This window comes from Hyperolius riggenbachi, chromosome 1, assembly GCF_040937935.1.
Source record: "Hyperolius riggenbachi isolate aHypRig1 chromosome 1, aHypRig1.pri, whole genome shotgun sequence".
Lineage (NCBI taxonomy): Eukaryota > Metazoa > Chordata > Amphibia > Anura > Hyperoliidae > Hyperolius > Hyperolius riggenbachi.
Window position 1 is genome coordinate 111,371,312 of NC_090646.1, and position 23,595 is coordinate 111,394,906.

A 23,595-nucleotide genomic window follows, 5' to 3' on the forward strand; every position below is an offset into this window, starting at 1 on the left:
ACGAGTGCCTCAGAGACAGCCTGTCACTATGCTGTGCACAGCTAATTCAGAGCTATGCAGTCACCTCTCCTGCTGTGCATTTCTCCCCAGCTGGATTAGACCAGCAGCTCTTTTTCTCATACAGCAGCATCGTGGTTACCTGCAGGCTTTTAGAGAATAAGTGTGCCGCTCTGTGGCTGTCCCTGATTGCTGAACTGACGTGGCTTTCTGACATCTAACTCCTGCAGGATGTGTGGGCGTGCTAGCATGGCTGCCTCTCTCTCTTCATTGGCAGGAGGGGCGCCAGCATAAAACAGAACTCATTGGAGGGAGAGACGGAGCAGGAGTTTCTGAAAGCCAAGATGCAGTGCATGGTCCCGCCCCTTACAACGCGCCCAGCCAATCCGTGCCAACAGGAAGCCTGATGTGACAGTCAGAAGAGCGCTCCTGCATTGTACAGTGTCGGCTTTCGGTATTGTGCGAGAGGCGGGCGCTGATTGCTAGCAGGCAATGGAGCGCTCCTGCGTGCATTACGTCTCTTAGCATGGTGGGCGCATGATAACAGGCGGGCGGAGCTTCAAAACAGCCGGGTGGCCCGCCCACCTAATTATCCCTGGGGAGAACACGGTCTTTGTATATCTCTGCTATGCTGTGACTACCTTGTATACTTCTACTTTTTTGCTGCTACTGTACCATAACCGACCCTGTATGTGCCAAAAATAATTCCGGGTACAACCTGTGTTGTACTTGGTGAAATTAACTATTCTGATTTGTCAACTAGCAAAATACCCATCCAACGAAGACCATTATTGGAACCAAAAGATGCAAATCACATCGCCTCACAATTATGATCAACAGTAGAGATGCTATTTTGTACAGCTCGCATGCAAATGTAACGCAAAATTTTTTTTCACAAGCTCCTCCAAGGCCTGATTTTCAGTCAATCCTAGCCACAAACCACAATGGAGTCAATTCATAAAAGGCTGAGCGGTAAAAAAAATTTGGTCGGGAAAATACCGCATTCTGTATTTTAAACTTGTGTGCTAATTCATGAACATTTAACAGGTGCTGTAGAACTGCAATAAATCACCGAAGCCCATTGACAAAAAGCTTTGCGGTAATAGCTCGTTACAAGCTGTTCCATGCAATGAGGGCATAGCGAGGCATCCCGACATCCCTTCAGATGTACGTTTTGGTATAGTGCCTCAGCTTGCTCTGAATGTGCTCTGAATCAGTCTATTAGTCTTTCTTAATATTCTATTTAATTGCCACATTTTAAATTAACTTCCAAGAAACTGTACACATGCCCTGCTTGGGTGATTTTCCTGCCTAGCTTCTAACAGGTTTAAACAGACACACAGCCTAAGGTATTCAGGGGATGCCTGGCTTGCTCCGAAATATCGCTCTGCTGCTGCCTGGGGGGTTTAAAAGCTTGTCCCACCAGCGAAGGCTGCCGGTCCTATCAGATTACAACATTCAGACTTGCAGGAGAACAGGGGCTGTTTCTATTGGCTCCCTGCTTCTGTCAATCACAGCTGCCTCTGCGAGTCACGGCTCCAGCACAGACTTTGCATAGTTAAGACCACACCAGAGGTGTCGGTAATTACAGTGAGTATTAACGCTAGTTCTAGTTTTCATGAATTTACATTTGCTGACATGTGTTGAGGTAATTACCGCACAAGTTAGTAATTTACCTCACTGCTCGGTAATTTCAGGTTTTCATGCTGTAAAAACCTTTATGAATTGACATTTTCCCAAATCCGTGTTCTCCCCAGGCTCTTTTAGTCAGGTGCTCCACCCGGCTAGTTTTGGTGAGTACCTGGCTGTTATCGGCTCACTTCCTCCTATTCTGTAAGCAAAGTTGCACACAGAAGCACCAGCCCTGCATTCTCATCTCGCCCCACCCGGCTACTTTTCCATGCCACCCGACTACAAAAAATTTCTAGGGAGAACACTGTAAATGATTGGTAAAGTCAGCTGTTTTCTGCATTACCGAATGTGGTAATGCTTTATGAATCGATGCCTATACCTATACTAAGAAAACATGGATTGCAACAAGGCTGAAGCCTTTAAACAGAGTGAATATTCATATTGCAATATGCAGAAATGCATACACATCTTGTTTAACGGACATTCATCTGCACATCAGAATCATTTGCAGATCTGAAGATACATCCTGGTGGATCTGATCTGCAGATGAATGTCCATTAAACAAGGCGTGTATGAGATCTGCAGGTATCAGACTATGAATGCATTTTGCAGAAGCTGATCTTTTGCAGATACTGATCTGTTGAATGTGTACAGCATCTTTGTATACAGCATCTTGCAAAGATTTGAATCTTTTATTTATTTTTCTGATTAGCTCAGAGTCTAGCCACAGTTAATGAAGGCCCAACCATATTGATAGGCTTCATCACCACGCTCTTGGTGTTGGGCATAAAATCCCATGTTTGCTAATCAGAATTTGCCAATTGAATGTAATAATTACATAAAAATAGATAAAGGGAAAAGAGAAACAGACCAAAGGAAGAAGGAAGAGCTACCTTCAGAGAAAGTACCGTATCCTCCAGCGTACAAGACGCCCCCCAACCCCCGGAATCCTGCAATTATGATAGTGCACTTGGCATGTCTGCCAAGTGCACCCTGCCAAAGAGCACCTGTCTCAGAAGTGGCTGCAGGTAGAGCTTCTTGATACCTTTAAAGCGACAGAGTGTGCAGGGAACTTTGCTTTATCAAATGTCTCAAGGCCCAGAATCAAGTATCTTAGCATGCATGACCGCCAAGTGCACCCTGGCAAAGAGCACCTGTCCTAGAAGTGGCTGCAGGCAGAGCCCCCCGACCCATACAAAAGCAACAGCACTCACAGGGGCCCCTACACCACCAGACACCGCAAAACCAAGTGTCCCAGCATACACAACCGCCAAGTGCACCCCGGCCAGGAGCACCTGACCCCGAAGCAAAGATTTTTATCTGATGGGGAGTTCAGCTCAATAAAATAGACTGTGTTGGTATGGCTCTCATTCTACATGGAATGGGGTAAAATTGGTCTGTGATCTTTTCTTTTCCAAATACTTTTATCTCAAGTGTGTACGGTGGGGAAAAAGGAGTTGTACTTAACCGGGGCTTCTAATGGTCCCCCAGCAGACATCCTGTGCCCACGCACCCACTCACCGATGCTCCGGCCCCGCTTCTGGTTCACTTCTGGGATTTCAGACTTTAAAGTCTGAAAACCACTGAGCCTGCATTGCCGTGTCCTCGCTCCCGCTGATGTCACCAGGAGCGTACTGCGCAGGCACAGACCATACTGGTCCTGTGCAATACGCTCCTGGTGATGTCAGCAGGAGCAATGACACGGCAACGCAGGCGCAGTAGTTTCAGACTTTAAAGTCTGAAATTCCAGAAGGGAACCGGAGGTGGGGCCGGAGCATCGGTGAGTGGCTGTGTGGGCACAGGATGTCTGCGGGGGGACCATTAGAAGCCCCAGGTAAGTTCAACTCATTTTCCCCCGACCCCCCCTACAGTATTCCTTAAAAAAAATTATAACTATAGTGGCTGAGTGACTCAAAGAATAAAAAGATCTGTGATAAATGTCACCTAAATGATCTTCGGCGATTCCTTTGAATGTCGGTTTATCCCTGATCAGTGTACAATAGTGTTTCTCTGTTCTCTGGGAGCCTGCTTATTGAAGAGGGCTCCGAGATTTCCCCCATAAGGGCTGGTTCACACGGACAGTTCTGTGACGTCAAGCTGTCAGGTAATCAATAGTCTATTGGCTTGTCTTGTATAAATTGTAATATGAAGAAAGAGGACGGATTCCGGCACTCCAATTGCAGAGGAAGTTTATTTAAGTACGGTTTAAAGTTACAGAATACAAACACGCTCGTGTCGACCGCTGTTTCGGTACCTCCACAAGACACCAAGGCTTGTATAAAATGTAGTAGACTGTGTGCTGGAATAGCCACTCCCAGGCTTCACACACCTGGTCCGCTGATGCACGATCCTCCAGCGGGTCACCAATCCACAGTTTACTGCAGCCTTTCTCAACCTTTGTACCCTGGAGGAACCCTGCAAACAATTTTTGGATCTCAAGGAACCTCTGCATTTATTTTGCAGGAGACATGGTCTTTAAAAGTAAAGGTGGCTGTTTATTTCACTACCCCCTATTACACCGCCCCTCATTATACTGTCTCCTTATCCTAGTGCTTTTTATTAATGTGCTATTATTATTCTGACCCCCAGATTAGTGCTTCTTTTTACAGTCCCCCATTACATTATGTGCTCTAACATACTTCCCCCCACAATGGGGGAAAATGTCAAGGAAACCCCTGCAGAGTACTCAATGAACCCCAGGGTACCTGGTTGAGAAAGCCTGGTTTAATGTATCAAAAGACAAAACGAAGGAGGCACTCCAATGGCCTTCATAAACGTGTGTTTTGCAATCTTAATAATATAAACGCAAGTGAATGGACGCCATTGGAGTGCCTCCTTCGTTTTATTTTATCTCGTGTAAAAACCTGGTTCTGCCCCATGGAGTTTGAGAAACCTTTAAAGGGGCACTATGGCTAAATTCTTTGTTTTGTGTGGCTGTGATAGTTATAGCAGTATGTGGAGATTAGTTAAGAACATACAATGTGGCAGATTATTTTTTTCTTTTTACACTAACACCATCTTTGTGTAGGTTTAGAGTCGCGTCGGCAGATTTACCTTACTGACGCGACTCAGGCTAATCCATTATGGTGCAGGAGGCATCTTTCCCTGCTGTTGTGCTGCCGTTGTTAGTCTCCCCTCTCGGAAGCGCTGGTAGTATACTCCTTCTTTCAACTGCACAATCGTGCAGTTACATAGCTCTCCCCATCAGCCGTAAAGTGTATCAATGTGCCGCCGTGCAGTGCGAGTGGCACGCATCTGTGGTGGGAAGCAACCGCCGCGTGGAGAGGGACGCAGCCGCACTGATGATGCTGCCTGGCAAGGACCCCTGTAGCGAAGCTGGCAATGAAACAGACACCTATTGTTGTCCGTTTCTATGGTTACCAGCCTTCGCTGTTTGAAGCGGAGTTCCACCTTTCTCGTTTGAAGTGCGCAGTGTAGCGGCGGCATGAGAGCAGACGAACACAGCGCGTCTGCTCTCTCATGCCGCCGCTACACCGCGCACTTCAAACAGCGAAGGCTGGTAACCATAGAAACGGACAACAATATGTGTCCGTTTCATTGCCAGCTTCGCTACAGGGGTCCTTACCAGGCAGCATCATCAGTGAGGCTGCGTCCCTCCACGCGGCGGTTGTGTCCCACCGCAGATGGAGGTTGCGTGCCACTCGCACTGCACGGCGGCACATTGATACACATTGATACACTTTACGGCTGATGGGGAGAGCTATGTAACTGCACGATTGTGCAGTTGAAAGATGGAATATGCTACCAGCGCTTCCGAGAGGGGAAACTAACAACGGCGGCACAACGGCAGCACAACAGCAGGGAAAGATGCCTCCTGCACCATAATGGATTAGCCTGAGTCGCGTCAGTAAGGTAAATCTGCCGACGCGACTCTAAACCTACACAAAGATGGTGTTAGTGTAAAAAGAAAAAAATAATCTGCCACATTGTATGTTCTTAACTATTCTCCACATACTGCTATAACTATCACAGCCACACAAAACAAAGAATTTAGCCATAGTGCCCCTTTAATATCCTTATTAACTGCCTAATGCAGTTCTAGTGGTCCTGATCTACTATGTAATAAGTAATCCACCCCCCCCCCCCCCCCCCCCAATTGAAAGTTGTATTGACAGGTCTGTAAAATGAATAAGCTTAATATTTGCTGCTAACCCAGCAGCTCAGAACATATAATTGGCCTTTCAGGGATATAATGTGAAATGATCTGCATACTCACTCGGTAAGCAAGGAAACTAGTCATGGGATTGCCTACATATAGCTTGCAGAAAGCTAAATAATTACATATTCTTATTTTAAGAAAGCATATTATATTTAATTAAGCAGACCTTATATGGGGGGCGGAAAGAGGGGGATTAAGGGGTGCTTTTGTGACTCTTCAAGTAAGAGGTTTTAGTGTACCACAACTTTATGAACCGCGGAGAAACATACTGAATGAAGCTTATGGTGGATGGATTGCCTCCTGAGTGTCCAGATGCTGTTCCCAGTCCTCTTACCCCCCCCCCCCCACCCCCCCCCCCCCCGCAAACCCCCCCCCCCCCCCCGAGCCTACCAGAGGTTCTTACCACTGGCGCAGAGTGACTCGATTGCAGTTAAAGGAAATGTCAGGCAAAAAGAGTAAATTCAGCTTTACTCACCTGGGGCTTTCTCCAGCCCCTTGCAGCCAACTGCCCCACGCTGATCGCTCTCCGCACGCTGTTCAGGCCAACCTTAAGGCAGCTGCATGAAGCGCAACTGTCAATCATGGCCACGTGGTTCACGGCATATTGCGCAGATACAACAGTTCTCGTCACGGACCACGTGGCCATGATCGACAGCGGCGATTTACGCAGCCGCAGTAAGGACGCCCTCGAGGTTGGCCTGAACAGCGCACATGGAGCCCGGGACGGCGTCGGAGAGCGGAGCAATTAGTGTGGGACAGTCAGCTGCAAGAGGCTGGAGAAAGCCTCAGGTGAGTAAAGCTGATTTTACCGTTTTTGCCTGATGTTTCCTTTAAAGACTGCACTAGTCTACTTTAGGAGACCCAGCAGAAAACCTGATTGGGAAATTCCACTACTATGATTCGGTGGACTTCTCAAACGGTTAGTTTTCCAATTAGCTATAGTAAACTACACCCACACTATTCAGCCAATCACAATGCTTTGTGATGTAAGAGGGTGCTGTTCCCTAGGTTTCCTGCTGCGTTTCCTAAAGTAGATGAGTTTCAAAGAAAGCACTTGTGGACACCCACTTTTTGCTGAGCATATGCGGTTTGCAATTTGTGCCTGCGCAATCCTAAATCACGCAGCGCCTCTTGGGTGGAACTTCTGGTAAAGCATTTAACTTATAGTTCGCGTCAAATACTTGAGAGCAAAATGTCCAGTGAATGGGAAGGACCCCAAGGACAACGAGCAGGATCAGGATACTCAGGGAAAGATTATCTAGCCCACTACGGGCTGTCTTAATTTTTTTGTATCCTGGTCAGGGGTACTTTAACAGCAGTCATAAAACCCCTTAAAGGGAACCAGAGAGGAACATACAAAAAAAAAAAAAAAAAAAAAAAGCTTTTATACATACCTGGGGCTTCTTCCAGCCCCATAAGCCTGGATCGCTCCCACGCCGCCATCCTCCGCTTCCTGGTTCGGCGGTACCGGGTCCCGTCGCTTCCGGCGGATGCGGCCAATTGTCCGCATCACAGCAGCTCCCTCCATACCCGTACACATGCGGCTGCGCAGTAGGCAGCCTCATGCGTACTTGTATACAGAAAGCGCCGTGTGATGCGGACAATTGCCCGCGTCTGCCGGCCATGACGGGACCCGGTACCGGCGGATCCAGGCAGCAAAGGACGGCGGCGTGGGAGCGATCCGTGCATATGGGGCTGGAGGAAGCCTCAGGTATGTATAGTATCTTTTTCATGGGGCCTCTGGTTCCCTTTAAGGACCAGACACACTTTTTTCCATTCAGACCACTGCAGCTTTAACGGTTTATTGCCCGGTCATACAACCTACTATCTAAATGAATTTTACCTCCTTGTTTTGTCACTAATACAGCTTTCTTTTGGTGCTACTTGATTGCTGCTGTGATTTTTAGTTTTTATTACATTCATCAAAAAAAGACATGAATTTTGTTTAAAAAAATTATTTTTTTTAACTTTGTGCTGACATTTTTCAAATAAAGTAAAATTTCTATATACATTTTTGTCCAAATTTATTGTACTACATGTCTTTGATAATACAAAAAATCCAATAAGTGTATATTTATTGGTTTGGGTAAAAGTTATAGCGTTTACAAACTATGGTGCAAAAAGTGAACTTTCCCAATTTGAAGCATCTCTGACTTTTCTGAGCACCTGTCATGTTTCATGAGGTGCTAGAATTCCAGGATAGTATAAATACCCCCCAAATGACCCCATTTTGGAAAGAAGACATCCCAAAGTGTTCACTAAGAGGCATGGTAAATACATAGATTTTATTTTTTGTCACAAGTTAGTGGAAAATGACAATTTGTGACAAAAAAAAAATAAAAAGTTTAAATTTCTGCTAACTTGTGACAAATAATAAAAAAAAAAAATGAAATCTGCCACGGACTCACCATGCCCCTCTATGAATACTTTGGGGTGTCTACTTTACAAAATGGGTTCATTTTTGGGGTGTGTTTACTGTCCTGGCATTTTGAGGGGTGCTAAATTGTAAGCAACCCTGTAAAGCCTAAAGGTGCTCATAGGACTTTGGGCTTAGCGCACCTAGGCTGCAAAGAAGTGTCACATGTGGTATCGCGCCGTACTCATGAGAAATAGTATAAAAATCACAGCAGCAATCAAGTAGCACCAAAAGAAAGCTGTATTAGTGACAAGAAAAGGAGGTAAAATTCATTTAGATAGTAGGTTGCATGACCAAGCAATAAACCGTTAAAGCTGCAGTGGTCTGAATGGAAAGTCCAATGAGTACCTTTAGGATTTCACAGGTCATTTTGAGGCATTTGGTTTCCAGACTACTCCTCACGGTTTAGGGCCCCTAAAATGCCAAGGCAGTTTAGGAACCCCACAAGTGACCCCATTTTAGAAAGAAGACACCCCAAGGTATTCCGTTAGGAGTATGGTAAGTTCATAGATTTTATTTTTTGTCACAAGTTAGCGGAAATTGATTTTGCATTTTTTCACAAAGTGTCATTTTCCACGAACTTGTGACAAAAAAATAAAATCTTCTATGAACTCATCATACATCTAACGGAATACCTTGGGGTGTCTTCTTTCTAAAATGGGGTCACTTGTGGGGTTCCTATACTGCCCTAGGCATTTTAGGGGCCCAAAACCGTGAGGAGTAGTCTGGAAACCAAATGCCTCAAAATGACTGTTCAGGGGGTATAAGCATCTGAAAATTTTGACGACAGGTGGTCTATGAGGGGCCGAATTTTGTGGAACCAGTCATAAGCAGGGTGGCCTCTTAGATGACAGGTTGTATTGGCACTGAAGTGCAGGAAGCGCAGGATGTTCTCAAATCGTGACCTGGACATGGCAGCAGAGAACATGAGCATGTGATGTATTGGGTGCGTAGACCAATAAGACCGCAATTCATTCTTTTCGACTAGACCCATGTTAAAGGGAAGGTTCAGGGATGCTGTGAAAAAAATAAAAATCCAAATCCACTTACCTGGGGCTTCCTCCAGCCCGTGGCAGGCAGGAGGTGCCCTCGTCGCGGCTCCGCAGGCTCCCGGTCTCCTCCGGTGGCGCGCCCGACCTGGCCAGGCCGGCTGCCAGGTCGGGCTCTTCTGCGCTCCAATGTGCGGCTCACTGGTGCGCGCTGACGTCATCGGACGTCCTCCGGGCTGTACTGCGCAGGCTCAGAACTACTGAGCCTGCGCAGAACAGCCCGGAGGACGTCCGATGACGTCAGCGCGCACCAGTGAGCCGCACATTGGAGCGCAGAAGAGCCCGACCTGGCAGCCGGCCTGGCCAGGTCGGGCGCGCCACCGGAGGAGACCGGGAGCCTGCGGAGCCGCGGCGACGAGGGCACCTCCTGCCTGCCACGGGCTGGAGGAAGCCCCAGGTAAGTGGATTTGGATTTTTGTTTTTTTCACAGCGTCCCTGAACCTTCCCTTTAAAGAGAAGGCCCCAAAAAATGTCACGTTCACAGTGTTCTCCCCAGGCTCTTTTAGCCGGGTGCTCCACCCGGCTAGATTTGGTGACCACCCGGCTGTTATCAGCTCACCTCCTCCTATGCTGTAAGCAGAGTTGCCCTGCATTTTCATCTCGTCCCACCCGGCTGCTTTTTCATGCCACCCGACTGGAAAAAAATTCTGGGGAGAACACTGCGTTCGGAAACGGAGTGGTTTCCACCGAAAAGGCTGGGCATGGTAGCTTCTTGGATTGGCGGTTGCGTATTGTGAGGCATAATGGTTGGTCTCAGCCACAATTAAGTCGTAAAGACCAGCAGTGATCAGAAAAAAAAAATTCTGTCACTGCGGTGGGGCGGGTGATCAGATGCCCGCAGGGGGCAGATTAGGGCCTGATCTGATGGATAGGAGTGCTAGGGGTGACAGGAGGTGATTGATGGGTGTCTCAGGGGGTGATTAGAGGGGAGAATAGACGCAATCAATGCACTGGGGAGGTGATCGGAAGGGAGTCTAAGGGTTTGGCCGACTGATCAGGAGCCCACAAGGGGGAAATTAGGGCCTGATCTGATGGATAGGAGTGCTAGGGGTGGCAGGAGGTGATTGATGGGTGTCTCAGGGTGTGATTAGAGGGGGGGAATAGATGCAATCAATGCATTGGGAAGGTGATTGGGGGGGTCTGAGGGCGATCTGAGTGTGTGGGTGGGGGATTGGGTGCCCGCAAGGGGCAGATGAGGGTCAGATCTGATGGGTAGCAGTGACAGGTTAGAGGGGAGTACAGATGTAAATAATGCACTGGGAAGGTGATCAGGGGGGGGGGTCTGAGGGCGATCTGAGTGTGTGGGTGGGTGTTTGGGTGCCCGCAAGGGGCAGATTAGGGTCTGATCTGATGGGTAGCATTGACAGGTGGTGACAGGGGGTGATTGATGGGTGATTAGAGGGGAGAACAGATGTAAATAATGGACTGGGGAGGTGATAAGGGGAGGTCTGAGGGTGTGGGCGGGTGTTTGGGAGCCCACAAGGGGCAGATTAGGGTCTGATCTGATGGGTAGCAGTGACAGTTGGTGACGGGGTGATTGATAGATGATCAGGGTGTGATTAGAGGGGAGAATAGATGCAAGCAATGCACTGGCGAGGTGATCGGGGGGGGGGTGTCTGAGGGCGATCCGAGGGTGTGGGCGGGTAATTGGGTGCCCGCAAGGGGCAGATTAGGATTTGATGGGTAGCAGTGACAGGGGGTGATTGATGGGTGATCAGTGGGTGATTAGAGGGGAGAACAGATGTAAACAATGCACTTGGGAGGTGATCTGAGGGCAGTCTGCGGGCGATCTGAGGGTGTGGGCGAGTGATCAGGTGCCCGCAAGGGGCAGGTTAGGGTCTGTTGTGATGGGTGGCAGTGACAGGTGGTAACAGGGGGTGACTGACAGGTGATTACAGGGGAGAATAGATGTATACAGTACACGGGGGGGGGGGGTTGGGGAGGATCTGAGGGTGTGTGGGGTGATCAGAGCCCCCAGGGGGCAGTTTAGGACCTAATCTAAAATATAACGTTGACAGATAGTGACAGGGGGTGATTAACCACTTGCCGACCAGGGGATTTTTCAATGAGCCCACGCAGCACCGATCAGGAGTGCAGCAGGGCGATCAGACTACCCCCCTTTTTTCCCCACTAGGGGGATGTCCTGCTGGGGGGGGTCTGATCGCCGCCGGCTGCATTTGCTTAGCGGGGGGGCTCTTCAAAGCCCCCCTCCGCAGCGTTCTCCGCCGTCTCGCCGCTCCCTCCCCCTGTGAGCTGCGCAGGATGGATTTCCGTCCTGCGCATTGAAGGATAGGCTTCAGCCTATCATGTGCCGGCGATCCCCGGCCAATCAGAGGCCGGGGATCGCCGTTCTGCCTTACGGCGCTGCTGCGCAGCAGCGCCGTATGATGTAAACAGCGGGGATTTCTTCCCCGCCTGTTTACATTTTTCCGGCAAGCCGCGATCGGCGGCTCTCCGGCTGTTCACGGAGACACCCTCCGTGAACTGACATGGAAAGGCCGCTCGATCGAGCGGCCGTTCCCATGGTAACCCGCAGACGACCAGTTTACGCCAATCGGGGTTAGCTGGTCGTCAAGAGGTTAAGGGGGTGATTGGGTGCAAACGGTGGTCTGAGGGGTGCTGTGGGCGATCAGGTGGCAGGATCAGTGTGTGCTTGCTAGGGGGGTTGCCTCCTGCGCTGGTGGTCCCTCGATCACTGGGACCACCAGGGCAAGGGGCAGCCTGTATAATACGCTTTGTATACTTTACAAAGCGTATTATACGCTTACTATGCGGCAGATCAGGGGTTAACAACCAGCCGGCGCTGCTAATTGGCCGGCGGGTTGACGTCACGGGCGGGCAGAGCATAATGCCGGCGGATGTGCGCGATCCCCAGCAATTCAGTCCCCCAGGAGCCGCCGCCAATTGCTGTTACGCGGTCCTTGCCGCCGCCAATTGGTAGTGGGCGGTCGGCAAGTGGTTAAAGGTAGCCACACATCTAGCCTTTATGGGCAGATTCAACCAAGAGAAATCTCTCTCTGATCGAATCTAATTGGAGAGAGATTTGTTAGCTGCCCATACACCACAGGCCGATTCCCGAATCGGCCTTGTGATGCCGCATCCACCTCTGTCCTCCTAGTGCCTATTGCAAGTGATACATTACCTGTCTGCGGCCTCCACTTGTCCCAGGCGCACTCCGTTCTCCATACATGAGTGCCCCGTGGTTGCCTAGTAACGTGGCAGCGTGTGACATCTGACATCACACACACGCGCCCTTACTAGACAACCACGTTGGGGGCACATGTATGCAGAACGGAGGAATAGTAGAGGCAGCGGAGGACACAGACAGGTATCACCTGCGCTTGACACCAAGGGGACATTCTGCATTAGGGGGACAGCGCCAGGGGTTTTGTTGCGTTCGTTGCTTATCCCAAAATAGCACGCCATTAGCGCCACCCACCTAATCGAGCAAGTCGACCCTACATCTTGCAGCATGTGCAATCGACTAATATAACCAATTTTGGCCCGAAATGAGTCGCATTATCGGCATTCACTTGGCGGCACCAATCTTCATCCGATTCAATTATAATAATCGGATGGTCGATCAGTCGCCAAATGTATGGCTACCTTCACTCTGTAGAAAGGAAGAAGGCAATACAGGTTATATATATATATATATAGTATGTTCTGCCTGCAGTCTATGTGACAGGCCTTTAGCTAGGTCAGTCACATACACTACACTTGCCCCCAGTAATGAGGCTACACGGCACAGAAGCACCAGGGTAGTAGTGTGTACAGGTTGGGAGTCACTCGTCTGTATGATCCCTGCAGGTCACATGACACAACCCGGGGCATTCCAGAACACCGGGCCAGACAGGTGCTCATCCCGCACGCGGCACACAGGCCTCTACGTAACATCCTCTGCCTGCCTCTATATCACACATCAGCCTCCCGCGCAGGCCGCAGCACCCCGGCACATCCGGGCCTCCACGCACAGGCCGCCGCCATGTTCCCGCGCGGACAAAGAGCGGAGCGCGCCTCCCCCTCAGCTCACACTCACCCGTCCCGCTTCTTGCTCGCGGCGTAGTCATCGCCCAGGTCCAGCCGGTGCCGCTTAGACATGTCCAGGTCCGCAGCCGCCTCCGCGGTCACGTGTCCGTGCAGAGAGTGCTCAGAACGACAAAGCGCGCCGGGGCTGGAAGGGCCGCGAGGAGGAGGACGCATGCGCCGAGGCTCCGGAGGGACGAGGGGCGTGTCTGTCCATCGAGCGTCAAAAAAGGTACACAGAAAGCTATTGGGCGATCATACTGAACATAGGCAGGTTAGTCTGGACAGCGTTTAGCCAATCAAACGAGCGCACGCTCAACCGCTGTGACGTCATCGCGTCCGGGGAAGCGTCTCCGCTCATTCGCTCAATAGGAAGATCAGAGACAGTGTTGAGACGAGGGAGTACAGCTTAGCGGACCTGAACTCAGAATGTCTTTTCTGCTCTAAAAAATACACAACAGCATAATAAACTTTAAAGAAAAAACATTTCTTTGCTATAGCTGATACAAATCCTAAAATAAATCTGCAGTGTGTCTACTTTCTGCTTTCATGGCAGCAGACATAGTGTTAGCATCCTGTGATTACAAATTAGCTTATATGCCATCTCTGCCATGGCAGTCATGTGACACAGGAGAGAGATCAAATTACATCTTGTGATTAGACACAAATGAGGGGGTATTGAAGAGAATGAACTCTCTAAATACATACAGGGTGCATTTCTCTCTGTTTTTCTTCTGTCCCGTGCCAGAGTCTAGTTTTACTTTCAGATAGAACAGAGTAGCCAATCACTTCAGGGTGACCCAAAACCTGGTGTTCCTTCCTGTACTGCTCTTTCTACATGGCTTGAACATACAATTGAGCAGAAGTCATCCAGCAGGTGTTGATGCAGAAGCTACAAGTTTTAGTTCAATTTAAATAGAACCCGAGGTGGATTTATTCAATCTTAATAGGACACAGAGGCATGTTCTGTGCACTTTGGCCTCAATTCACTAAGCTTATCTCCTGCCTATAATAACGTTTCTAGAGTTATTACCATGGTGATGAGGCATGTTGTATTCAGGAAACATTTTACCTCAGGCAATCCTAAAGTTAACTCTTCTGTCTTTAAGTTAAGGGGAGATCTCTAAAGTTAACTCTTTAATCCTTAAAATAACTACATGTGAAAATAACTACAGAGGAGGTAACTTAAAGGAGTCATCAGGGGAAATAATGAAAATAAGTGCTACTTACCCGGGGCTTCCTCCAGCCCCAATCTCCCAGCATGTCCCTCGTTGCAGCTCAGCCGTTTGCCGCTGCTGCCTCCCGCTCCCTGGCGATGACGTCAGGCCGACCCAGAGGTTGGTGTAACGATTGTGGGATTCTCTCTGTGATCAGCGCACAAGACGTGCGCTGACACTGCGGAAATCCTCCACAAGCATATAATTTGCGGGAACCCAGCAAAAGGTGCAATGCACCTGTAGAGGGAAATTCCTGTCGGCAGGTGGAGCTGTGGAGTGCAGAGGAACAGCTGCTCTGCCCTACCACACACGCCAGACAGGAATTGTACGAAGGGAAGAAACGCAATCGCAAGAGAGGCGATTGAGAATGAGCACAGAGACAGATTGTATGTGTGTGCACCAAACTAGTCGCCAACCCGCGACGGTGCACACACCACAGCAGATATGAAGTAGGAACGCGATCGCGAGAGGTGCGATCGCCAGACGTGACACAAGGCTACAGCAAGGGAGAGCACGAGAGTAGCAAAGGCACAGCAAATCATACAATGAGGAGATACGGAAAATAACAAACGCTAGCTAAACGCGAACACCGCACTCATTCGCAACAGTGCACGCGTTTATGCATGGTCTCCACGTGATAAGCACAATAGAGACAAGCACGCCTAACTAACCACCGACAGACAAACATGAAACAGAGGACGCGAGCGCTTGCTTAACGGTTACCTCACCGAGCCTCCAGCAAGCGTTTGTAGCAGACAAGACAGACACACGAAAACAGGAACAGGCGTGGGATAGGATCCACAGCACTAGCGAAAGTGGCTAGTGCGATCCAGGAAGACAGAACAGAAGGATCCACAGCGCTAGCGCAAGATGCTAGTGCGATCCAAGTACAGAGTAGCAGATCAGAAGGATCCACAGCGCTAGCGCAAGATGCTAGTGCGATCCAGGAAGACAGATCAGAAGGATCCACAGCGCAAGATGCTAGTGCGATCCAGGAAGACAGATCAGAAGGGGCTACCAGTAACAACCGCTGTTCCGGTTAGCACCCAGACACACAGAACGATTTCCTGTCGACCACCGCTGGGACAGGACAATCACAACAGTCAAACAAAACAGATAAGCAATCCTAACTGCACTAGGGAAACCTGCCTAGTGCAGTCCCAGGAATTACTCTAGGCCAATCTTGAAACAAAAAGCAAGGCTGACACTCCAGGCGAGTGTTACACAGGACTAACTCTTATGACCAGCCCAGGTCTGTGATATCACATAGTATTTATAGAGCAAGCCTACAAAGGATGTGGCTAGGCAATCTGCATGACAAACATATGCAAATTCCTCAGCAGCAAGCTGCAATACTGACAAAAGGTCTCTCTTCCAGAGACCTTCAGAATGCAGACCTGAACAGTGGTCAAAAGGCTGCCTGCCTGCGCAGGCAGCCCAGCGGATCCTCACAGTACCCCCCCCCCCCCCTCTAGGGTCAGATTCCAGACGACCCTCCAAACTGATATCAACAAAAGACTCTAACTGAAGACTCATGAAGGTCAGGACAGCCCGACAAGCTGTGTTGCCAACCTTTCACGTTATTTTTTACTGACAAATACCCAAAAATGTACTGCCAAAAGATTTTTTTTACTGATAAAAGCCCCTGTGCCGCGCGCAGCGCGGCACGCCGAAAAAATGGGCGTGGTCACGCACCAGGATGTGGGCGTGGTCATGGGTGGGGCCAAATATACATGATTTTAGTATTGCTGTAAAAGGTCTGCCAGGGAAGTTTGAGCTCTGCCATAGTGTTTCCCCCCCTTCCCCCAAAATACATGTAATCTTACAGCATTTCACCAAAAATCCACGTAATCTGGCAGAGGTTCTTCCTAGGTTCTAGCCTAGAGTCTAACCAGTTGCTCAGCCCAAGGTCCAGCCAGATGCTCAGCCCAGGGTCCAACTAAATGCTCAGCCCAAGGTCCAACTAAATGCTCAGCCCAGGGTCCAGCTACATGCTCAGCCCAAGGTCCAGCCAGATGCTCAGCCCAGGGTCCAACTAAATGCTCAGCCCAGGGTCCAACTAAATGCTCAGCCCAGGGTCCAACTAAATGCTCAGCCCAAGGTCCAACTAAATGCTCACCCCAAGGTCCAACTAAATTCTCAGTCCAAGGTCCAGCTAGATGCTCATCCTAGGGTCCAGTCAGTCGCTCAGCCCATGGTCCAGCTAGATGCTCAGCCCATGGTCCAGCTAGATGCTCAGCCCAGGGTCCAGCTAGATGCTTAGTCTAGGGTCCAGCTAGATGCTCATTCCAAGGTCCAACTACATGCTCAGCCCAGGGTCCAGCTAGATGCTCATCCCAAGGTCCAGCTACATGCTCAGCCCAGGGTCCAGCCAGACGCTCAGCCCAGGATCCAGATAGATGTTCAGCCCAAGGTCCAGCTACATGCTTAGCCTAGGGTCCAGCCAGTTGTTCAGCCTAGGGTCCAGCCAGTTGTTCAGCCTAGGGTCCAGCTAGAAGCTCATCCCAAGGTCCAGCTACATGCTCAGCCCAGGGTCCAGCCAGTCCATCTAGATGCTCAGTCCAGAGTCCAGCTGAACCCTGCCTGATGGTATCCTGTCCGCAGCCCTGCCTGATGATATTCAGTCCGCTGCCAAGCCTGATGGTATCCAGTCTGCTGCCCAGCCTGATGGTATCCAGTCCACTGCCCAGCCTGATGGTATCCAGTTGCTGTTGCTATCCACTTTCCCTATCAGCCTAATGGTACCCAGTCCGCTGTTCTCTTTGATGTACATTTTGCACCCAGAGCCTTGACAATAAACACTTTTATTGCACCTCATTCCAGGTTTCTGTATCCGTTTAGCTGCAAACTGTGGCCACCTGCTGTCTCTTCATTCAGGTTGCTGACAGGGGAAGCCTCTGGACTATCCAGAGGCTTCCCTCTACCTACCTACATGCAGACTCTATTTTTTTGTTTCCAGAAATAACTCTTTGTTTATTTTTGCTAACAGTCTAGCTTGTGAACATGTGTCCCTCCAGCATGGGCTGGGGAGAGGATTGAAAGTTGGATGGTGACTCCTAGGTTCAGCAACAAGTCAGAACTCTATCTGCATGGAGTTTGTACATCCTCCCTGAGTTTGCATGGGTTTCCTCAATGCACTCATGTTTCCTCCCACAGCCCAAAACTTTATCGGTAAGTTAGTTAACTGGTTTCCACAAATATTAGCCTTTGATTAATGATGATGGTTGTTAGGGTTTTAGTGTGTGAGCTCTTGGGGACAGTTTAGTGACAAGAATAATTTAATAATTCTATGAAATTCTGCAGGTTCCAAGCTTGCTACCCCCTCATGGAGGGACTTTTTGACATGGTGCATTATCATGCTGGAAGTAGCCATCAGAAGACAGGTACAATGTGGTCATAATGGACAGACATGGTAGGCGATAATACTCAGTGCTCAGCTGGTACTAAGGGTCCCAAAGTGTACCAAGAGAATGTCCCCCATACCGGCCTGTGCAAATTGTAGCCTCAGTTTCCTATTCTTACCCTACAGAGGTGGCAGTCCAAGTCTTCTACTGTTGGAGTCCATCTGCTTCACGGTTTGATGTGTTGTGTGTCCTCCTTCGGATTGTCGGCATTATTATCAGGGCCCCACACCTCCTCTACCATCACACAAGTGTCTCCAAGCGCGTGCGTGGCCATGCTCGCTCAGCTACTGCATGGCCTCCCTGATGGCAGAGTGCTGCCCCAGTGTGGAGGGAGGCCTCATTCACGAGTGGGAGGACAGAGGACACTAAGGAAAGCCTCAATAGGATCCTAGACCTTCCCTCTTTTTTTGAATCCGAGCTTCTGCTCGGGATCCCTTAAAAGAAACATCCAAGCAAAATGAAAAAAAAAAAAAAGATCCACTTAGTTCTGCGCCTGCTCAGTACCATCCTGAGACATCGGCCGGACCACGTGACCTGCGCGGTGGAGCGCAGAAGATGCCGACCCGGAACCTGACCTGGCGAGGTCAGGTTCTGCAGCGGAGAAGACTGGGAGCCTCCGGAGCTGCGGCGAGGGCACAGGATGGCTGCCATGGGCTGGAGGAAGCCCCAGGTAAGTGGATCTTTTTTTTTTATTTTGCTTGGACCCTCACTTTAAGGCCCCTTTCACACTAACACATTTTCATTGCATTGCGTTACTCATTTTTACCGCAGAGTAACACTAAAGCAATGAAAGTCTATGGGACATTTCAAGCGCCAGAAGTATTGCATCTGACGTAAAAGCATCATTGCGTTATGGGTCAACATGCGCAGCAACATGCGTTGACCGGAAGTCATGTAAGTCAATGGCGCCGTAGATATTTTTAAAATTTTCGTGTTGCGGTGCGCATGTTTAGTAGCAAGTTTTGTTACTACACTTGCTTGCAATGCGTATTTCTGCCACAGGAAGTGAGCGCTAAAAAAGTGAACTGTACACATTACTACTGGTATCTCCAAACCCTGTTTTTAGCGGTGCGATCATCTGAATGCACCACATCCAAAATGCTGGTTACTGGTTTGAAACTGGCTTTAAAGAGATACTTAAGCCATGAATAACAAAATCAATTTTACTTACCTGGGGCTTCTACCAGCCCTCTGCAGCCGTCCCGTGACCTTGCAGTTACTCACAGATCCTCCAGTCCCCCGCCGCCAGCTAGTTTCGTTTTCAATGACTAGGTCGACAGGCCTGGCCATGCGTATCCTTCTATGTTTTCCCGTCCGCACGCGCAGGACGCTATTGCGGACGGGAAGGCTATGCGCGGCAAGTCTGTCGGTGAAAACAAAACTAGTTGCTGGTGGGGGACCGGAGGATTCCGTGAGTGACTATGAGGGCACAGGACGGCTGCAGTGGGCTGGTAGAGGCCCCAGGTAAATAAAACTGATTTTTGTATTCATGGCTTAAGTATCCCTTTAAAGTGGATCCGAGATAAACTTTTACTTATTGCATAATTGTGTTACTTTCCTATTGTTTATAGGGCATTCTTCAAGCCAAATACTTTTTTGTTTTTGTTTTAATACTCTAATTCCCTATAAACTAAACTAGCCACGCCCACAGGTTTTCAGAGAGCCGAGGCTTTTTCATACAGTAGCAAGGGCTCATGGGAGCTCAGTCTGGGCAGGAGGAGGGGGAGGTATTACTAGCCAGAGATTTCCGAGGAGGAGGAGGGAGGAGGGATTAGGTTTTTTTCACAGGTTGAGTGCTCCAGATGCAGATAAGCCTGCCTCTGTGTAATGTTTACAAACAACATGGCTGCTGTCATTGTATCACAGGAAGAAATAATCATATTCTATTAAAGCTGTTTGCAGCTAGATTTGCTGTGTAAACTATCTAAATTTTAGATAAGGTATATAGACAAGTTACTTGTTATAGTTAGTTTTTCATCTCAGATCCGCTTTAAGATTATCTGGGGTTGGGTTTTAGTAGCCAGTAACTATTCGATGTTCCTGTCCCTCTCCTCCTTGAAATGAAAGCCCTTGTTTAAACTATGCTTCCTGTGCAGTGTGATAGTGGCAGCCCAGAACCATGTGACGTGTGGACCACCCTACCTGTCTGTCATTGGTACATAGATTGTATTTGCATGATGCATCTTTTGATGCTCCCTGTTTTTGCTGCTGGTGTTATTTTTCAAATTGGCATGCAGAGGGGGATCTCCAGATAAGCAGACTGGTTGTTAATTTGTTTTTGTCTGTCTGTTTGATTGGATGTGTTGAATAACAAAGAACGTTATTGCTGTGGATGACTGGAACTAAACAATGGACTGTGTACCAAAATCTATTCCTGCAAGTAGAGAGAACATTAGCTGGGGGAGCTCTGTGCTGCTGATCAGACCCAATTCAGAAGAATAAACGAAACTACATCAGCAAAACTTCAGCATAAATATGCAAAGTGAATAGCTGTTTACCTATAGCTGCTTGTTCTTCCAGGTTGGAAAAATATCTTTCTGGGGTGTACCGAGTTTGTATCAGGAAATTACCCCCCACTAGAGATGTTGTGAACATCAATTTTTTTGGTTCGCGAACAGTGAACTTGAACTTCCGGATAAGTTCAAGTTTGCGTGAACCGGGCGAACCGCAATAGACTTCAACTTGGGCAGGCGAATTAAAAAACCTAAGAAGAAGAAGAAGAAGTGGAATCAATTTATTTTCGCGAAGTAAGTTTGCACCTACACGGAATTTGTCTTGGCAGTTGCTTAACCACCTGCGGACCGAGCGAGTATAAATCTACGTCGGGCAGGGGGCGCTGCGGTCCTGACAGGACGTAAACTCTACGTCCCATTGACCGCGCACCCCAGTCCGTCCGCGTCACTCGGTCCACTCTGCCCCCGCCGCAATCAGCTGCCCTGCCGCCTCTATGACGGCAGAGCACTGTGAGCCAGGCAGGAGCCGTTTTCATTGGTTCCTGGCCCTGTCATTCATGTAAGCCATTCCCATTGGCTTACATGAAGTGACAGGGTCAGGAGCCAATGAAAGCGTCTCCTGACCGGCGCACAGCGCTCTGCCGTCATAGCGACGGCAGAGAGAGCAGCCTGCGGCGGGGACAGAGCGGCGTGTACGGCGGGAGCGACGGTAACTTGTGGCGATTCATCTGGAAGCGGCGGTTTGCTGGACCAGTACCCTCTGGTCCTTAACCAGCTGAGCGGTCTGGACGAGCTCAGCTCGTCCAACACCGCCAGCGGCTGCCGCTCAGGCCCTGCTGGGCCGATTTTAATGAAATAAAAAGCAGCACACGCAGCCGGCACTTTGCCAGCCGCGTGTGCTGCCTGATCGCCGCCGCTCTGCGGCGATTCGCCGCGAGCAGCGGCGAAAGAGGGTCCCCCCAGCCGCCTGAGCCCAGCGTAGCCGGAACAAAAAGTTCCGGCCAGCGCTAAGGGCTGGATCGGAGGCGGCTGACGTCAGGACGTCGGCTGACGTCGATGACGTCACTCCGCTCGTCGCTATGGCGACGATATAAGCAAAACAAGGAAGGCCGCTCATTGCGGCCTTCCTTGTTTATTCTGGGCGCCGGAGGCGATCGGAAGATCGCCTCCGGAGCGCCCTCTAGTGGGCTTTCATGCAGCCAACTTTCAGTTGGCTGCATGAAATAGTTTTTTTTTTATTTAAAAAAAACCCTCCCGCAGCCACCCTGGCGATTTAATCAGAACGCCAGGGTGGTTAAAGGGGGCAGAGGGTGCTGGTCCAGAAAGGGTTAACAAACACAAACAAAAACAATACAAGGACAGACAGTGTGTATATTACAATTCAAGGACATTATAAGTATAGTGGCAGTTTCTGGCCACAAAAGTGATGGAAAAGTTGTTTCAAAGGCTCCAACACCTGGACAGGGGCATGCCAGAGGGGGATCAATGCCAAAAGTCCCACCAAAAATTACGGAGTTCAGGCAAAGTCGGGTTTTAATCCCTAACGAGCAGAAATCACAGTACATTCCTACATTTGAGGAATAAAGGGCTGCTTTCAAATGAGTGGTAATGTAAGGGTTATGCCTGCTTCACACTGACAGATCAAACGCAGCATTTACCGAGATTGAGCGCAAACAGGTCTGTAAGGCCCTTAGGTGTGTTTATTGTGCATTATGCGCTCAACTGAACGGACCAGTGCGGCGTGCAGCAGAGGCCAGGATGGGACGTTCATTATGGAGCTACATGATGAAAACAAACTGACAGGCACAGTGTACAACCTAATTCTTTTTTTATTTGTTTTAAGCCTATTTATGAACTCCTCCATGCCAACTAGTACTCTGCTTGTGTTATGTGGCACACGATTATATATCACTAGAAGTGGGCACAGGTGTGGGTCAGTGCCAGTGGGCTCTGTCTGTGGAGTATAAGACAGACACTGAGATATGCAACTATTCAAACACAATACAGTGATAATAACAGAGGCCCTGGAGCAGTAGGGATAGTACTCTGCTTGTGTTATGTGGCACACAATTATATATCACTAGAAGACTAGAAGTGGATGCAGGTTTGTGTCAGTGCCAGTGGGATTTGTCTGTGAAGTATCAGACAGAGACTGAGCTATGCATCAGGTCAAACACAATACAGTGATAATAACAGAGGCCCTGAAGTACTATTCTGCTTGTGTCTAATGTGACATATCATGGCCGGATTTCTGGCAAGGCCACATAGGCCATGGCCTAGGGCACCAGATAAACAAGGGGCGGCCTGCAGACAGTGGGCATTATTTGGAGGGCATTATTTGCAAGTGTCCAAACAAATGAAAGTGGTCAGGATAACTGCACTATTAGTACCAGCTGGCATCTGCCTGTGCTGTGCTACAGGCAGCTGCAGTCCGTTAACCAAACGTTTGTGAACAGTGTGTGACTAGCAAAAAGCCAGACCTTGTCCAATGACATAGCAGCAGCTTCAGGCAGTTACAGAAGGCCGGGTCTCACACACTTGGTGTGGGTGATGAAAGGACCAGGGGCAGCACCAGCAAATAGTACAGAATACAGAAGGCAGCCTCTCACAGTACCCATTTCTTAATTATTGATTGGCCAGCGCTGTTACCCTGGAGACAGCAGTGGGTACAGGACTCACTTTTACGTGTTGCTGACCCCACCCAATGTCCAATTGTGAGCCACTTTTGACTATGTGTGTATGGTGGAAGGCTCCTACCACGCCCATCACCTGTAGATCGCTTGATTGACCAGTTCCCCCATGTGACATGATTGATTCACTTCACGTTGCCATGGAGACCTCGGCACTAGCCCCAATAGTGGACACCATCGGCCCAAATTTTTTTTGATGGATGTGTGTGGAGAGAGGTGGTAGGATACGGTTGGGGCGGCTGGTAATAGTCGGCCTTGGGCGGTAAGAAGTACAAATCCGGCCCTGCATATAATTATAGTAGTGGGCTCTGGGTGGGTGCCTGTGGAGTGTCGCACACACACAAAAAAAAAAAACCAGCAGAAGGATGAAGTAGCCCTCAAAAGGACTGTTTAGGGTGTTTTAACAGCAAGTCAGTCAGCGAGGATCAAAATAAACAGGCCTAGCTAACGCTTTCCCTATCTCCAGCAAGCTCTGTCCCTTCCTCTCACTATTCCAGCCGAAGACAGGCTGAAACATGGCAAGCGCGGATG

At 49.2% G+C, this 23,595-nt stretch overlaps 1 protein-coding gene across 2 annotated transcripts in view; it reads right to left on the reverse strand.

Annotated features, from left to right (window-relative positions):
- Window positions 1-13,525, reverse strand: part of DHX15 (DEAH-box helicase 15) — an 81,015-nt gene extending 67,490 nt beyond the window's left edge. The window contains exon 1 of one of the 2 annotated variants that reach the window (XM_068278121.1): window positions 13,314-13,519. In XM_068278121.1, coding sequence (XP_068134222.1) covers window positions 13,314-13,477 — 164 coding nt within the window. In that variant the 5' untranslated portion in view covers window positions 13,478-13,519. Of the gene's footprint in view, window positions 1-13,313 lie in introns of both variants that reach the window. The other variant, XM_068278129.1, reaches the window with a different exon arrangement.
- Between the last annotated feature and the right edge of the window lie 10,070 nt (window positions 13,526-23,595).